This window comes from Triplophysa dalaica, chromosome 1 (assembly GCF_015846415.1).
Source record: "Triplophysa dalaica isolate WHDGS20190420 chromosome 1, ASM1584641v1, whole genome shotgun sequence".
Lineage (NCBI taxonomy): Eukaryota > Metazoa > Chordata > Actinopteri > Cypriniformes > Nemacheilidae > Triplophysa > Triplophysa dalaica.
Genome location: NC_079542.1, coordinates 4429311 through 4445550, shown reverse-complemented (window position 1 = coordinate 4445550; position 16240 = coordinate 4429311). Strand labels below are relative to the sequence as shown.

The 16240-nt window shown below is 38.7% G+C and overlaps 3 protein-coding genes across 3 annotated transcripts; 1 reads left to right on the top strand and 2 right to left on the bottom strand.

The window, feature by feature from the left end:
• Nucleotides 1–1153: 1153 nt before the first annotated feature.
• On the bottom strand, nucleotides 1154–3035 carry LOC130430346 (zona pellucida sperm-binding protein 3-like). Its single transcript, XM_056759420.1, has 8 exons — nucleotides 2457–3035; nucleotides 2264–2385; nucleotides 2071–2174; nucleotides 1813–1990; nucleotides 1626–1743; nucleotides 1468–1553; nucleotides 1303–1391; nucleotides 1154–1221 (listed from the first exon to the last, which is right to left on the bottom strand). Exons 1-8 carry the CDS (start codon nucleotides 3033–3035, stop codon nucleotides 1154–1156), a joined length of 1344 nt encoding a protein of 447 aa, XP_056615398.1.
• Nucleotides 3036–4912: 1877 nt separating this feature from the next.
• Nucleotides 4913–6781, bottom strand: LOC130430338 (zona pellucida sperm-binding protein 3-like). The gene is made up of 8 exons (XM_056759408.1): nucleotides 6203–6781; nucleotides 6022–6131; nucleotides 5830–5933; nucleotides 5572–5749; nucleotides 5385–5502; nucleotides 5227–5312; nucleotides 5062–5150; nucleotides 4913–4980 (listed from the first exon to the last, which is right to left on the bottom strand). The coding sequence occupies exons 1-8, from the start codon at nucleotides 6779–6781 to the stop codon at nucleotides 4913–4915; spliced, it is 1332 nt and encodes a 443-aa protein (XP_056615386.1).
• A 4711-nt stretch (nucleotides 6782–11492) lies between these two features.
• On the top strand, nucleotides 11493–16233 carry lgals17 (galectin 17). Its single transcript, XM_056755099.1, has 6 exons — nucleotides 11493–11847; nucleotides 13161–13201; nucleotides 13292–13639; nucleotides 14539–14802; nucleotides 15078–15128; nucleotides 15239–16233. The coding sequence occupies exons 1-6, from the start codon at nucleotides 11831–11833 to the stop codon at nucleotides 15316–15318; spliced, it is 801 nt and encodes a 266-aa protein (XP_056611077.1). The 5' UTR covers nucleotides 11493–11830; the 3' UTR covers nucleotides 15319–16233.
• Nucleotides 16234–16240: the final 7 nt, after the last annotated feature.

The following is a 16240-nucleotide window of genomic DNA, read 5'->3' as shown; positions in this document are numbered from 1 at the left end:
TTGCATTGCCTTCCCATGATGGCAGTAAATCGCTTTTCCGCTCATTTTCATTCACAACTCCTTCCTGGTGAAACATTCTTCCTAACTCGGTCCGGTCAACCATGTCTCACAACATTAAAAAACTACTTAAAACCCATCTCTTCCCAAAATCTAACACTAACCCTCTCTCGCTCTCTCTAAACAGGTCTAGATTTTGTTGAAACCAGTAACTTTGTATTGGCACCTATTGTATAATTGCTCCTGCATGACATATTTACATTTAGCATGACATATTGCTTATTGATCCCTAAAAGTTGCTTTGGATAAAAGCATCTGTTAAATGACTATGTAATTGCTGCCGTTTCTGTATGGAGGTATGTGTGGATGCAAAGTCTGAGAAATGAGTGGTGCTATCGTGATGTTTAAAAAGATCAGATTCCATGTGGTTTGTCCCATTCACACTAACATGCAGTAAACAGATCTGGGTAATGACATTGTGGAAATGCGGACCCAAAATTCCTAAGAGCGAGCATCAGCAAGTCAATCAAGTTTAGTCGTGTTTCCAGACATTTGTCCTTGCGATTTGGCTGCATCCACTCAAAAATAAAGTTGATAAATTCCCTGTAGGACATTAAAAGATATTCACGGAACATGATCTTTACCTTATATCCTAATGATATTTGGCAAAAAACAAACATTGTCACTTACAATTTTGCGTTGGCTATTGCCTCATATGTCAATGCTACTTTAAGACTGGTTTTGCGGACAAAGGACACACTAAAGCATTACTAATTATGGTGCGGTGGAAACTGCCTGTTTGCAAAAGCAGTTGGCAGGTTGATTTACCAAAGTAACCAGACATAGGCAGGTGGCAAATAAAAAATAAATAATTAAATGCTTCTACACTATTGTTCTCACTCAGGGTATAGGAATATTTTATGTTTGGGTAGTTATAGGATTTGCACCTACCATGAATCATCTAGCAAAAATAAGTCCTTTAACAAGTATTCATCAAAATAACACTTAATGTCGAAGGGCATGGAGCAACAAATCAGAACTATGAAATCTGCAAACATGTAAATGAGATGAAGACTTCTTGAGGGACGACCACTTATAGACCATGTATAAATCAATGAACAGTTTATTCATCACTTGACCTCATAGTCATTTCAAATTACAGTCGACCGGAGCCGAATTCCTTCACATTGAGGGGCCCAACAGATGCTTGCTCCCACCGTAGATCTACAGAGAACAGACAAGTAGTGAGAAACTTCCAAGACCAAAAGCAGAATCATAGGTAGTTAGTCGATGTGTTACCCATACCTCGAAGAACCTGATCGCTTGCACTACTGCTGCTACAGGTCGAATCACAGCAGCCACACACCTGATCAGATTCATCTACAGACACCCACCTGCAATACAAGGACACATGCTCAATGATCAACAGCACCCTACTGACACAGTGAAGGCTATTTGGAGACAACATACCCATTAGGGGAGAACGAGCAAGCCTTATGCTCTGGATTTGTTTGAGTGGCTACAGGAACAGCCTTCAAAATGCACGTGATGTAGACCTGCAAAGACAACAGGGTTCAGGTTTCCAAACGGTGCACTATAATGTACTCAAAACTAAGGCAAATACATACCAGCCCACTGTTCACTTGCTGGAACCTGAAAGCCTCCAGCTGAAACTGCAGCTTATCAATCTGAGTTCGAGGCAGGTAGCTCGAGCTCGAGCCGGTGAACTTTGCATCAACCAGGCACCTGGTGAAGAGAAAAGTTAAACACCCTGCAGGACTTCTAGGACAGGCTGGGTAAATGGGCATGTCTTACCCATTATTCTCAATGAATGAGTATCTGGGGTCAGAGTTCACATCAGGGAATGCAGTGGCTACGCAACGGTCCACAAACACACGGACAGGTACATGGTTGTACGTCTTCACAGAGGCTTCAATATTCACAATGTCACCCAGGAAGTATTGGTTTGAAGGTCTCTCAAACTGCCACTCATCTGTTTCAAGGAAAAATTAAGGCAACGTCTACAAAATTAAGTTCAAACTACATTAAAAGCTGAAGCTGTATAATACAAACCAGTCATGAGCTTGAGAGAGAAGACCAACCGCTCTTCTGTGACCTTACTAGCTGCATATGGTACCCAAGCGGGCACCAGGGCATTGCTGCTCACATTATGCATTCTGTAGATTATAGAAAAAGTTGGTCCCCAGAAAGTCAAATATATAACTACAAGCACAAGAATGCAGCAATCTTGAACTCAGGACCTTACCTTGGATAGTGACAATCAATATTGACAGCAGCACCACTACTCCTGAAAATAGGAACAGCATCTGAAACCTCTTGTGGACTATAGACCAGTGTGAAGGTATAAACAAGGGAGTCTTCGGTCACCTAAAGAAACAAGAATGTTACTCAAGAATAGTCAAAACATACATGTTTTGTAAGAGGATCAGTCTTCACACCGTTAACATGCTGCCACATTCATGCAGTTCTGACTCAAAGATGAGCACTCGAGCATTTTCGTCCTGCGCTGTTGGCCCACAGCTTCCCATTGCAAAACCAGAAGCCATTAGTGGTTTTCCAGTGCCAAAGAAGTCCTCCATCACTTCCACATACACAGAGTTCTCACGGCACAGCGCCCCTACACTGTTGGGAGGAATAGGGTCTCGCAGCTCAAAAGGAATCTCTGGCTGTAATGGTTCTTCTGGCAGTAATGGAAAGGTCCACGTCAGTTTTTCCATTGGACCCTGCAAAAGCTGTTTAGACTGTACACCGACAGGATCTTGACCAGGCTTTCCACCAACCACACTAGGAGCTTGCATTGAAAACTGAGAAGGAAATCTCTGTGGCACAAGCATGGGGTTGTTGGTTTGGGGTAACTGAGGCACCCTGGTTTCACTCTGCTGAGGAACTTGCATTTGTGACCGAGGCCTAAATGTACGAGGTTTCTGAATTTGCATTGATCTTCCTCGCCATTGTGCATCAGACATGCAAACTGCAAGAACCAACACTATGCCAAATCCAATATGCCACAAACCCATCATTGCTTCACTTGAGTTTCTATAATGCTTTTGGAAGCCAGTATCAAAATTTATACATCTGGAAATCAGGATGGGTCCGCCCTCTAGTGATTAGCGTAATGCTTCTGTAGACCTGTTCATTTACCTAACCAGCTTACAACAGGTGGATGTTGTTGGACGTTTATTACACAGATGGAAATCAGGATGTAGGTACTTTGAATTAAGAGGTAGACTCTTGCTTATTTTAATTAGACCTGTCAAGTTAAAACGCAATCAACCGTAAAAGCATAGCTGCACTCGTTTTTGTGTTTCTTGTACTTTTTATGAATACGGACACAAAACCACACACAGATTTATACTCTAGAAAGTTTCTAAAATAATAAAGCTTCATAAGGAAACAGATTTCTTCACAGGGACAATGATCAAAACAGTTCAAATTATTTAAGTGAATGTGAAAATGACCTATTAGTCAGATATGGTGACCCATACCCGAAATGCGACCTCTGCTTTTTATCCATCCAGAGAGTGGTGAACCCACGCACAGCAAGCGGTGAACACATGTACACCCGGAGCAGTGGGCAGCTATCACTGCAGTGCTCAAGGAGCAAGTAGGGGTAAGGTGCCTTGCTCAAGGGCACCTTAGAACCTGCCCTGAGAATCGAACCGGCAACATTCTGGCCCCTAAGAATCTAACCGGCAATCTGGCCACGAGTCCGACTCCAACCAGAAGCCACGACTGCCCCTTAACGTGAATTTATCAGGTTTCTTACCCATTCCAATTGTAGTAAGATTTCATTGTGCAAACGAATCTAGAATGTGTGGTCGTATGTTAAACTTGATTCAGCATGACCTATATTATACTCTGGACATCACAGAGACAAATTGGGACAGTTTGCACCTCATGATACAATATGAATCATTGCTTTTGCATATTTCAATGCCATTTTAAGACTATTTTGAGGTACAGGGTCACCAAAATATGTTTAGTGTGGTAGTGAATGCGTTTTTGCAAAAACAATTTGCTGGTAGATTTTCCTAAGTTACCGGACATTGGCAAAAAAAAAATCATATCATTATCTCTTCAAGATACAAACCAAACGGCGTCAAGTTTTTTTTAATATATTGTAAATAACTTTCAAATTTTTACATTGCAAAATCCAAACACATTACATGCATTCACTGTGAGCTGCGTTGCAAAACAAATTAGAATTCAACGGAAAGGGGTTGTCAGTTGGAACCCTATATCCAACTACAAACTAAAGGCCAACTCAAAACAAAGGTGATATGCTAATGTCTAATAACATGTGCATTATATAGGCAGCAGTGTATAAAGAGGCAATCTTCAAGCTTCAGCTATGCCACTCAAGAAAAACTCTAGCTTCCATTACAACACTACTTACCACCTATGCACGGAATCATGTTAACTGCTAGAGAGGTTATGCCGTTAACACATTTAGCGCTTCAAAATCTACACTATTCTGAGAAGCGCCACACCTAAAATAGTATTTCCTCATTTGAAATTGTTTAAATCAATATTGACCCTTGGAAAACACGTCAACCAAGTCAGATTTAGGGAAAAATTTGAGTTTGTGTGAAGTTACAAAGTTAAGCTCTTCTACACTATAGTTCACCTATTATTTACCCTCAGGGTATAGTGATATTTATAGGCTTTTGTGTACCTACCATACATTACCTAGCAAAATCAGTAAAAGTCCCCACAACTATTCATCTATATGCATTACCGCTTAAGGTAGAAGGGCGTCGAGTGACAAATCAGAACTATGAAACGGCAAACATATAAATGAGATGTGCAAGACTTCTTGATGGACGACCACTTATAGACCATGTATAAATCAATTAACAGTTTATTCATCACTTGACCTCATAGTCATTTCAAATTACAGTCGACCGAAGCCAAATTCCTTCACATTGAGGGGCCCAACAGATGCTTGCTCCCACCGTAGATCTACAGAGAACAGACAAGTAGTGAGAAACTTCCAAGACCAAAAGCAGAATCATAGGTAGTTAGTCGATGTGTTACCCATACCTCGAAGAACCTGATCGCTTGCACTACTGCTGCTACAGGTTGAGTCACAGCAGCCACACACCTGATCAGATTCATCTACAGACACCCACCTGCAAAACAAGGACACATGCTCAATGATCAACATCACCCTACTGACACAGTGAAGGCTATTTGGAGACAACATACCCATTAGGGGAGAACGAGCAAGCCTTCTGCTCAGGATTTGTTTGAGTGGCTACAGGAACAGCCTTCAAAATGCACGTGATGTAGACCTGCAAAGACAACAGGGTTCAGGTTTCCAAACAGTGCACTATAATGTACTCAAAACTAAGGCAAATACATACCAGCCCACTGTTCACTTGCTGGAACCTGAAAGCCTCCAGCTGAAACTGCAGCTTATCAATCTGAGTTCGAGGCAGGTAGCGAGAGCTCGAGCCGGTGAACTGTGCGTCAACCAGGCACCTGGTGAAGAAACAAGTTGAACACCCTGCAATACTTCTAGGACCGGCTGGGTAAATGGGCATGTCTTACCCATTATTCTCAATGAATGAGTATCTGGGGTCAGAGTTCACATCAGGGGATGCAGTGGCTACGCAACGGTCCACAAACACACGGACAGGTACATGATTGTACGTCTTCACAGAAGCTTCAATGTTCACAATGTCACCCAAGAAATATTGGTTTGAAGGTCTCTCAAACTGCCACTCATCTGTTTCAAGGAAAAATTAAGGCAAGGTCTACAAAATTAAGTTGAAACTACATTAAAAGCTAAAGCTGTATAATACAAACCAGTCATGAGCTTGAGGGAGAAGACCAACCGCTCTTCTGCGACCTTGCTAGCTGCATATGGTACCCAAGCGGGAACTAGGGCATTGCTGCTCACATTATGCATTCTGTAGATTATAGAAAAAGCTGGTCACCACAAACTGTCAAATCTTTTACTACACGCACAATGCAGCCATGTTAAACTCAGAATCTAACCTTGGATAGTGACACTCAATACTGACAGCAGCACCACTACTCCTGAAAACAGGAACATCATCTGGACTATAGACCAGTGTGAAGGTATAAACAAGGGAGTCCTCGGTCACCTAAAGAAACAAGAATGTTACTCAAGAATAGTCAAAACATAGACGTTTTGTAAGAGGATCAGTCTTCACACCGTTAACATGCTGCCACATCCATGCAGTTCTGACTCAAAGATGAGCACTCGAGCATTTTCATCCTGCGCTATTGGTCCACAGCCTCCCATTGCAAAACCAGAAGGCATTAGTGGTTTTCCAGTGCCAAAGAAGTCCTCCATCACTTCCACATACACAGAGTTCTCACGGCACAGCGCCCCTACACTGTTGGGAGGAATAGGGTCTCGCAGCTCAAAAGGAATCTCTGGCTGTAATGGTTCTTCTGGCAGTAATGGAAAGGTCCACGTCAGTTTTTCCATCGGACCCTGCAAAAGCTGTTTAGACTGTACACCGACAGGATCTTGACCAGGCTTTCCACCAACCACACTAGGAGCTTGCATTGAAAACTGAGAAGGAAATCTCTGTGGCACAAGCATGGGGTTGTTTGTTTGGGGAAACTGAGGCATCCTGGATTCACTCTGCTGAGGAACTTGCATTTGTGACCGAGGCCTAAATGTACGAGGTTTCTGAGTTTGCACCGATCTTCCTCGCCATTGTGCATCAGACATGCCAACTGCAAGAAGAACCACTATGCCAAATCCAGCTTGCCACAACCCCATCATTGCTTCTCTTGAATTTCTATGATGCTTTTGGAAGCCAGTATCAAAATTTATACATCTGGAAATCAGGATGGGTCCGCCCTCTAGTGATTAGCGTAATGCTTCTCTAGACCTGTTCATTTACCTAACCAGCTTACAACAGGTGGATGTTGTTGGACATTTATTACGCAGATGGAAATCAGGATGTAGGTACTTTGTATTAAGAGCTAGAATCTTGCTTATTTTAATTAGACCTGTCAAGTTAAAACAATCAACAGTTTTTGTGTTTCTTGTACCTTTTATAAATTAAGACAGAAAGCCATGCACAGAATTATACTCTAAAAAGTATCTAAAATAATAAAGCTTAATAAGGAAACAGATTTCTTCACCTTCACAGGGACTATGATCATAACAGTCCAAATTATTTAATGTGAATTTATCAGTTTTCCTCCCCGTTCCAATTGTAGTGTGATTAGTTCTCAAAGATTAATTCTCATTAGTTTCTGTATGAAACACAGCCAATCAACATTTTCTTATCCATATTTCTTTTCAGGACAACAAAGGGTAACAAATCTGGATTTTAACAAAATGTTTGCATGGTTAGGCCCTGTTTCACAATGTAATCTATTACACATCTTAAAGCTCCCTTTACAGCTCTAAACGCCTTAAACAACCTTAGATGTGTAGGACAAAAACTGACAAAGATAATCAGTTTCAATTGATGTAAGGTTTGTTAGGACAATATTTGGCTGAGATATAGCTATTTAAAACTCTGGAATCTGAGGATGTAAAAATTCTAAATATTGAGAAAATGATCTTTGAAGTTGTCCATCATAGGCTCTGTAGGCCGTTGCTAAGAAGAAACAGGGTTTGTTATATCATTTTATTGTTCATGGAGCCTTCAGATAGTTCCAGGAAGTTATGTTTTCTCTTTAAGTGCGCTTTTTCGCTAATTTTTTTTTCATTAAATGGCTTTAGTCTTCAAATCGGTTTCAAAAGTTTACCTCAGTTGGTCTGTTTAGTCGTAGCTCCATGAGTTACAAGTAACTTCCGGGAACTATTGAGAGCCTCTATGAACCGTTCCATTGGAGTCAACGAAATTGTTGCAACTCTCTCGATGGCTCTGGGTCACACCGGCCCAGAATTATGACGCGGGTCTATGTAGAATATGAATTCCGATATTACCCTTCAGACTGAGGTCGCAAAGCAAAACATCAGACCTGTATCTGATTTAGGACCCCATATGGAAGTGGCTCAGATCAGATTTAAAAAGATCGGATAAACAGTAAACAGATCTGGGTCACATTTGAACAAAATTGGATTTTGGTGGCAGTGTGAAAAAATCTGGTTAAAAAATCTGTAACCTGTACATCAGAAAAACAAAGTCAGGCACTTTAAGTTCCATGAGCCAATAAATATCAGGCTGACGTTGGACTCGGATGCCAACTACACATCTTGAATATACTGGAAGGCCCGATTAACCACATTGGCAACTGGGCAATTGCCCAGGGACCCACGACCTCTAAAGGACCCAGGGCAGTGACGCCAATAAATGTGCACTCAGCCGCTCTCGTGACGGCAAGCGCTGCCACAAAAAACAACTCAAAAAATGCAAACACGGAGAAGCTAAGTGGGAGCGCTAAACGGAAATTAAAAAAGCAGAAGGATGTCTGGAACGCAAAAAATATATATGGAAAATAGAGAATTTCTACACACTAGTAAATGTTAGCGACTGTTGTGCTAAGGCATTATCTGTCAACGAGGACAGGTCTGCTAGCCAGGAGATTTCTTCTCTAGCTAGCTAATGTTCACAGCCCCGAGAGCGAAGAGCCCCCGTCAGCATCTTCAACCGACGGCCCGGATTCTGCTGCGAGTGCTACCGTTGAGGGAAGCGGTGATAGGTCTTGAGTCTCACCGCCATCTGAACCACTCGTCGAGTCTCCGAGCCGCCCCCGTACCACAGAAACGGCTCACCGCACTTTCTCTCATACACAAGTTTGCACATTAAAAGCCCAGAAAAATGCCAGTGTAAGATGTGCTTGCCAAATGAAATCAAATTTAAACATGCTCTTCCCCATTATTTAGGATTAAAATTGTGTATTTTGCCAGATTATTTAGCATTTCTTTTTGTCTTGTCTAATTGACAGACATAAAAGATTTCCAAATGTTTATCTTGCACTGAAATGTTTAACCCTTGCCTGTCTTGTTAAACTGTGATTTGACAGATTGTTTTCTGTTTTAAGACGAGTTAAAATGAGTTTAGGAGCAGATGATACTGCATTTTATTTATTTTTTCCTTGTGGTGGATCCATGAAAATGCTGTAAATTGTTTATTGTCGTTGAGAGAAAACAGCAGATTTCAAAATGTTTATATTGCACTATAACTTGATTGTCCTGTTGAATTCTGAGGTGATTTCTGTTTAAAATGAGCTGAGGACCAAAATGCTACTTGATTCTAGGAGATTATGGATTTTTGTTTGTGTCTTGTCTGTGGACTTCCTCTGTGATGGCTCTATCAATTCAATACATTTGTGCTGGGAGTAGGTTAAATAAATACTGGATTCTTTGAATGCTTATTTGTTTATTTGTGAAAATGGAGGACACTTCCTTTACTCTCTAAGTAGTGGGTCAATTTTGCCAGATTATACTGATGCCGATGCATTTTGTTTTCATAACATCATAAATGAGTGGCCTTGACAAGAGAACATTGTGGTGCATTTATAGATCTATGAACATTTGCACATCTGTACATCAAAATGCACTTGATGACAGTTAGTTGTTGTAATATTGAGTATATTAACTGTATTACTGTAATTTATTATGTATTTTGCCAGATTATGGTGATCCTGGGGTCGTGATGATGGGGTACTTGAATATTGTTGCCCAGGGTACGGCGATGTATTAATCTGGCCCTGATACTGTAGCATACATAGGATGTACGAAAGTCTCACTAATTTTTACGGTTGGCCTGGTGGAAAGTTTGAAAAAAACATTTCCTTTCAGTTGAAAGTAAAAACCCCAACGCACTGGAAAGATCTAAAATTAGGACATTAAAGGAAAAGTTCACCCAAACACCAAAAATGTCAATCACTTCAAGTTGTTTCAAACGTGTTTGAAAATAATCGTTAAATCGAACACAAAGAAAGATATTCGGAAGAATGTTAGCAACTGACATTTCTGGGGCACCCTTGACTACCAATAGAATGGCTGTCAAAGGGAAGGGTTTGGTTCCACAATTAAAATTTTCGAAACATTGTTTATTATGATGTTTTTATTGTGCTAGTTAGCCTGATTTTTTGCTTAATGCACAATCAAAAGAATGATTTTTGATTTTTTTTAAAGGATCCAGCTATTTAAAAAAAAATCCTGCTAACTTTCACAATACTCAATGGTGCCCCAGAAATGTCAGTAGCTATAGATATTTCAAACATATTTCTTTGTGTTCAACAGAAACCTGTAAACGTTTGTAACAAACTTGAGGGTTTGTAAATGACAGACTTTTCGTTATTGGGTGAACTATCCCTCTAAAGCAACTGTTTACTGCACAAATTACATATAAACCATCACAGACAATCACAAAAACTCCAACAACATGGATTATCCATAATTTTAATTTGTGGATATGAAGAACAAACAACCTTGTGCAAGGACCTTATGCAAGAGTTTTGTTTTACAATCTGTCATTTCACAGCCTATAATAAGTTTCTGGGGCACCACTGAGTATTGTGAAAGTTAGCAGGATTTTTTTTAAATAGCTGGATCCTTTAAAAAAATGAAAAATCATGTTTTTGATTGTGCATTAAGCAAAAAATCCGGCTAACTAGCACAATAAACGTAAACATCCAAACATTACAGACACATGACCAATGACCTTGTGACACAAATGGGATTTACCCAGCCATGTTTTTAAATATGTCAAACTTGTTTACGTCTGTCACGGGGCGTATCTACATGGTGGCCATGGGTGGCCACGGCTACCCCTGAATGATGAATGGCCACCTATCTGGCCACCTCTGTTGTGCGAAGCAGTTCTTCATATACAGCACTATACTATATGTGTAATTGATAAAAGAATGACATGTGGTTGATAACAGAAAATGACTTCAGTTTCTTGTTTTACACACTGCTAATATTCTTGTCCTTTCTAACATCTTATCTTTTTGTAATGTTCCAACAGTTATCTGTTTGTATGGCAATTAAACAAACACTTTTATGAGTAAGCAGGAAAAGACCCATGAAAGCTTCTCAAATAAAATGTTTACTTTATATTCGTTTTGTATGTTTTTGACCAGCAAACTATGTGTAATGAAGAATTGGTGTAAAAGGTAGAAACGAAAGAATTTCTGTTTTGGTCACCCTATTAAAATCACTGGGTCTTACCCGACCACCACTAAAAGGTGGTCTGGCTACGCCCCTGTTCTGTCGTTATATTGTTTAAAGAAATACGTGTTAGTCATTCATGATTCATAACAATTCATCAGTGTGCTATGGAAAGATTGACCAGCATGCCATGGAGAGAATGAATACTTGACGTTATTGGTTTTCATACCAGTACACCCCCACTAACATACTGACCCGGTAGTGTCCCCTAAACCTACCACAACGACTTTTGGAAAATATCCGAGAGATACCCTAAGTTTTTGTTTCCACATAAAAGTAATGCCTGGCCCCGCCCACTGTTCGGTGAAACGAAACAAAGTATCACTTTTTCATTTCCATGTAACAAGGCAATCACAATTTTCGCAACGTACTGCATGACGTAAATGTTAATGGGTCACTGGCATTATTAAAATGCGCATAGAAGTCACGAAACGAAAATTACTAAAAGGAGGAGCAGGCACAGCTTGCTGTTTTGTTTTTAAACATTAAAGTTATTAAACATCGTTGTCGTTCACGCATGATTTATTTCACGTGATGTCTTTAAATCCCACTGATTTAGATTAAGTGCTAGCAAAGTTTCGTTTTCGGAGAAGCGAGAGCTATACGAGTAGATATAGTCATGCGTCCGCTCAGCTGTTTACAGTCTCGTTTTTACTTCTCTGACTGAGACCAGGAGCCGACACGAATGTCATGGACAGACAGCGCTGGTGAGAACGACTTTAATACAAATACTGCAGATCATTTGGTTATATTTAGACATATCTAATGTGGGACATACGCCTTTAAACGACTTCTATATTTTTGATGATTTAGACATTATTTTATGTTAGGATGTAATAGGGATGAATTATCTCCTGCAGAATAACAACCATCTGTTGGTGCATCGTGTACAGAGCCAGTTTTATAGGATCACATGCATTCAGAATGCAGAATGCGTCGTGGAGTGTTTGAGAGCTGCCGCTAGGTGGAGTTGTTTGTCTTGTTTCGGCTGTAACCAATTTATACAATTTGAGCTAATTACTGAATCGTTTTTGGTCATTTAAACGAAATTACATTTTTTGTAATATCTCATTATTATTAGGAAAAGCAAAACTGAGATAAGTTTAAGTTGAGACACTTAATTGATTAACTTGAAAAATATGCAAACCTAATCTGAAGCTGAATAGGGAAAAGAAAACAAATTTGTTGAACCAATATATTAACAAAATAAACAAAAATAAAATGTAAATTTTATATACATGTAGAATGGTAACATGAAAAAAAAGATAAAAATAAAAGCTACAGTTTAAAAACAAGGTTTAGTAAATATCACAAACACAAACAGCTGTATTAAATTAAAACAATCTTTTAAAAAAGCATCAAGTGGGACATAGTTAATGAATTTATCAAAATTCAAACATTACATTTCTTAAAATGTTTAAAGTATTAAATGAAAAAATAAGCATTAAATAAATCAATTATATTTATAAAAAAATAATTACTTAGAGTTAGAGTTACTTAGATTTTCTGAATTTGTCACTTACATTTCATTAATTTAATTTCTCAATTTAATTATATTTTATTGAATTAACAGCTTTAAAATGTACTCATTTTTTAGCAAATTCTTTCACGTAAAATCACAGTAATTTTTTTTGAGTGTAATCTATCCCAGTGGTACTTTTACTTACCTTATTATTGACAATATGGTAAATAATATTAAATAACGAAAAGTTTATTTTCCAAAGAAAAAGTGTTATTGGCAAATAAACTGAGACATCAGAACTTTATTATTTAAATACCACATCCATAATCGTAAAAAAACATGCGAAGTACACTATCTGTAAAAGTGATTATGTTTATTCCTTTAGGCAATTTTTATTTATTTACTTATTTTAATTTGTATTTTATATTCCACATATACCAAAGACGTCCATGGTATATATAGTGTCTATGTGCATGTTTGTTAAATGTAGATGTTAGATACAGCTCAAGAGGATTTCACAAATCTCTCTAAATGATACTTTTTAACATCTTTTCCCAGGCTCTCAATCTATCTTTTGCAATGGCTTTTGATTTGTGTCGGTAAGCATACAGAAAGAGATTATCAACTGATTCCTTAACTTCCTTTCACAAAGCTGAATCTGAATTTTGCCCAATTTGCCCGTCTCACAGGCTCCTCACCCCTCTCATTGGTTATCCACACATCATCTAAAGTGGGTTTCCCGGCCGTACTGCCATGCACAGTGACATCACTACTGGAGGGAGCTAAAACACCCCACATCCAATGGCAGACCGTCCAGGACTCAGTCTTTGAGAGGATGGGAGAGGAGCTGTTTCAGGGAAATGCTTATAGGGAGCGTGCCGATGTCCCGGAGGCGATGCTCTTGAGGGGAAACTGCTCTCTCTTCCTGCAGGACGTCCGATTCAGCGACACAGGAATTTATGATAGTTATCTGGTGGTCGGTGAATCGAGTATCCAGAATCGAATATTCATTCAGAGCGTCCAACTCACAGTTGTTGGTAAGTCCATTATATATGCAAACAATACAGATCTCCTTAGAATCATATCGGCTGCTACTGTGATTTGTTTTTCGTGCGTTTTTTTAAGCCCACAAAACATGACTTCAAGTACAAAAACGCAAATGCTCATAGCTTCATAAGCTCGGTTTTGTGCTCAAAAATGTCCTTTGATGCGAATTAAAACGCGAATACGAATTGCTATCAAAGAATTAACACAAGGGGGCGCTACAAACATTAGTTTTTTGTTTCAGATGAGGTGCTGTATAGACGAAGCGACCATTTGGAGAAAAATATAATGTGCAAGTAAGTTAAAGTTGGTATTTTTTAAATTATTATAGAAGGTTTTTAAATTCTTGCTAAATTTGATCCGATACAGATATTTAAAGTCTTCAGATCTGTGGTTTGATTCCCACACAGCAGCGTCTAAATGAAAACTGCATCATTGCATACGTATGATTATGCTTTCTTCACGTCACAGTCAATCCCACAATCCAACTCGAGAACGTGACACTTAACTTCCTGAAATAAATTTAAAAGGCTTGCTCGCCTTCGCTAGCAGAATCGTACGACAATGCCGCTGAAATCCGAGATTACACTGCTAGTAAACCACCTAGTGTCAAAGTGAAAATATAAAAAAAAACATATTTCACAGATTCTCTGCTCAGAATTCAAGCACTCGGTTGAGTCAGGTGCCATTTTGTCAAAATGTTTAACATAAAAACTTGAATAATTCCATTTTAGTATTACTAAAATAAATATTTTAATGGCTGACATATGGCCTCAAATTTATCTCACAATGCCTAAACACTTATGTCGTATTAAAACAATTGTTCACAGGCAGCAGCCGTAACATTCAGTAGTAAATCTAAATCATGGTGTCTTCTCTCTTCACGCTTTAGATCACAAGAGCATCAAGTCCGTAGAGGTTGGGGGTGACCTGATATTGGACCTGTACACACATCAAGCACAGATGGTGATTTTTCAGGACAAAAATGGCACATCGTGGACAGTCGTGTGGGATAGAGACGGAGGCAAAAACAACATGGGTCATCTACATAACAACAGGCTGATTATCAGGAACGTTACGGCCCGCAGCGCCGGCATGTATAAAGTGTTGGACTCACAGGGATTGGGACTCAGTACGGTCAAGGTCTCAGTCACAGGTAGGCATCTGTGGTTGAACAGAGTAGGCAAATCATACAAAAAATTGTGTTTTAAATTACAAACGATACATAAACAACTATACTTTTAAAATAAATAAGTATACATTACATGAATAAATGACAAACAAAAGTTCTCACCTATTTGGGACATGACTTCGAATGTCCACTATATGTACACATTTTATTGGAGTACCACAAACCAGTACTGTACATATGACAAAAGGTCATATTTACTAGGCTAGGATACTGACGTCTCATCTTTTTCTCAATTATAGAACGTGTGATACCCAGAGAATCATTGGTTTTGGAAAGTAAAGCAGCATCGGGTAAGATGCAGCCTACACACAAAGCTAAATATACTCCAAAGTTGAGAAGAATCTATTGTTCTTTAAAGCATCTTTTGACTGTTTTCTCTCTTTCTCTCCTCCCACTTTAGGTAGAGGTTCAATGAGTATTCCTTTTCAAAAGATCATTATTCTTTCACTTGCATTTCATCTTGTCCTGCTACTGAATTGAATGGTTGAAAGTTGTGTTGTGTACTTATCAAATCGTTTTCTGCTGTTGCATCTATTTATCTCATAACTTTTAAAAAAGTAATTGTGAATCTGTATAGTTTATAGCAGGTGTTTTGATGATGTATGCCGTTTGAGGAAACTCTCTATGTAGCATAGCTGTATCTAAGATTGCGTGTGTACCTACTTTACTGATCACCAAATATCATCAATACAAATTTGTGTATTTCATTATTTTGAAACACAAAACCATTTCTCACCGTAAATTTTTTCAACAAACTAATTACTTGCACTTTTCTTACAGAATTTATTAATGGATAAAATCCAGTCAAAAATAAACAACATCAAAATACATTTAGCATTTCTGTTTTATAGAGATATAATAGTTTTGTTACATTCTTTCATTTAAAAAAGTGTTTCATTTTAAAGCAAATGTTCACCTGCAAAATGAAAATTCTGTCATTATTTACACGCCCTCTTGTCACTTTAAACCTGTATGACGTTTGAAACCAAATCTGAAAAAGTGAAATACGCTACCTGTGGACAAACAGGAACAAAGATAGTTTTTTTGGCATTGATTATTTACGTCTTTTAACAGCTCTAAAAAAAACAATTGATGACTAAGTTAAAATAGTAATACCAGATCCTGATGCGGCTAAACATTGCATTATTGATCACTGGATTGACATTAAAAGCTTCAAATGGTCCAAATGACTAGAACTTGAATCCCCTAATGCATTCTGAAAACCTCAGAAATCCGCTTTGGTGTCTATATAAATTTGTTTGTGTAAATGACTCCAGTCTTCAAAGCATTTCACACCATATTTACAAAGAGAGCTTAATTAACAATGTGTCTCTTTGAACCTTACACTTTGTACAGAAAATGGAACGGGGGTTAAATAAATCTTTATCCCATAGACCTTTTT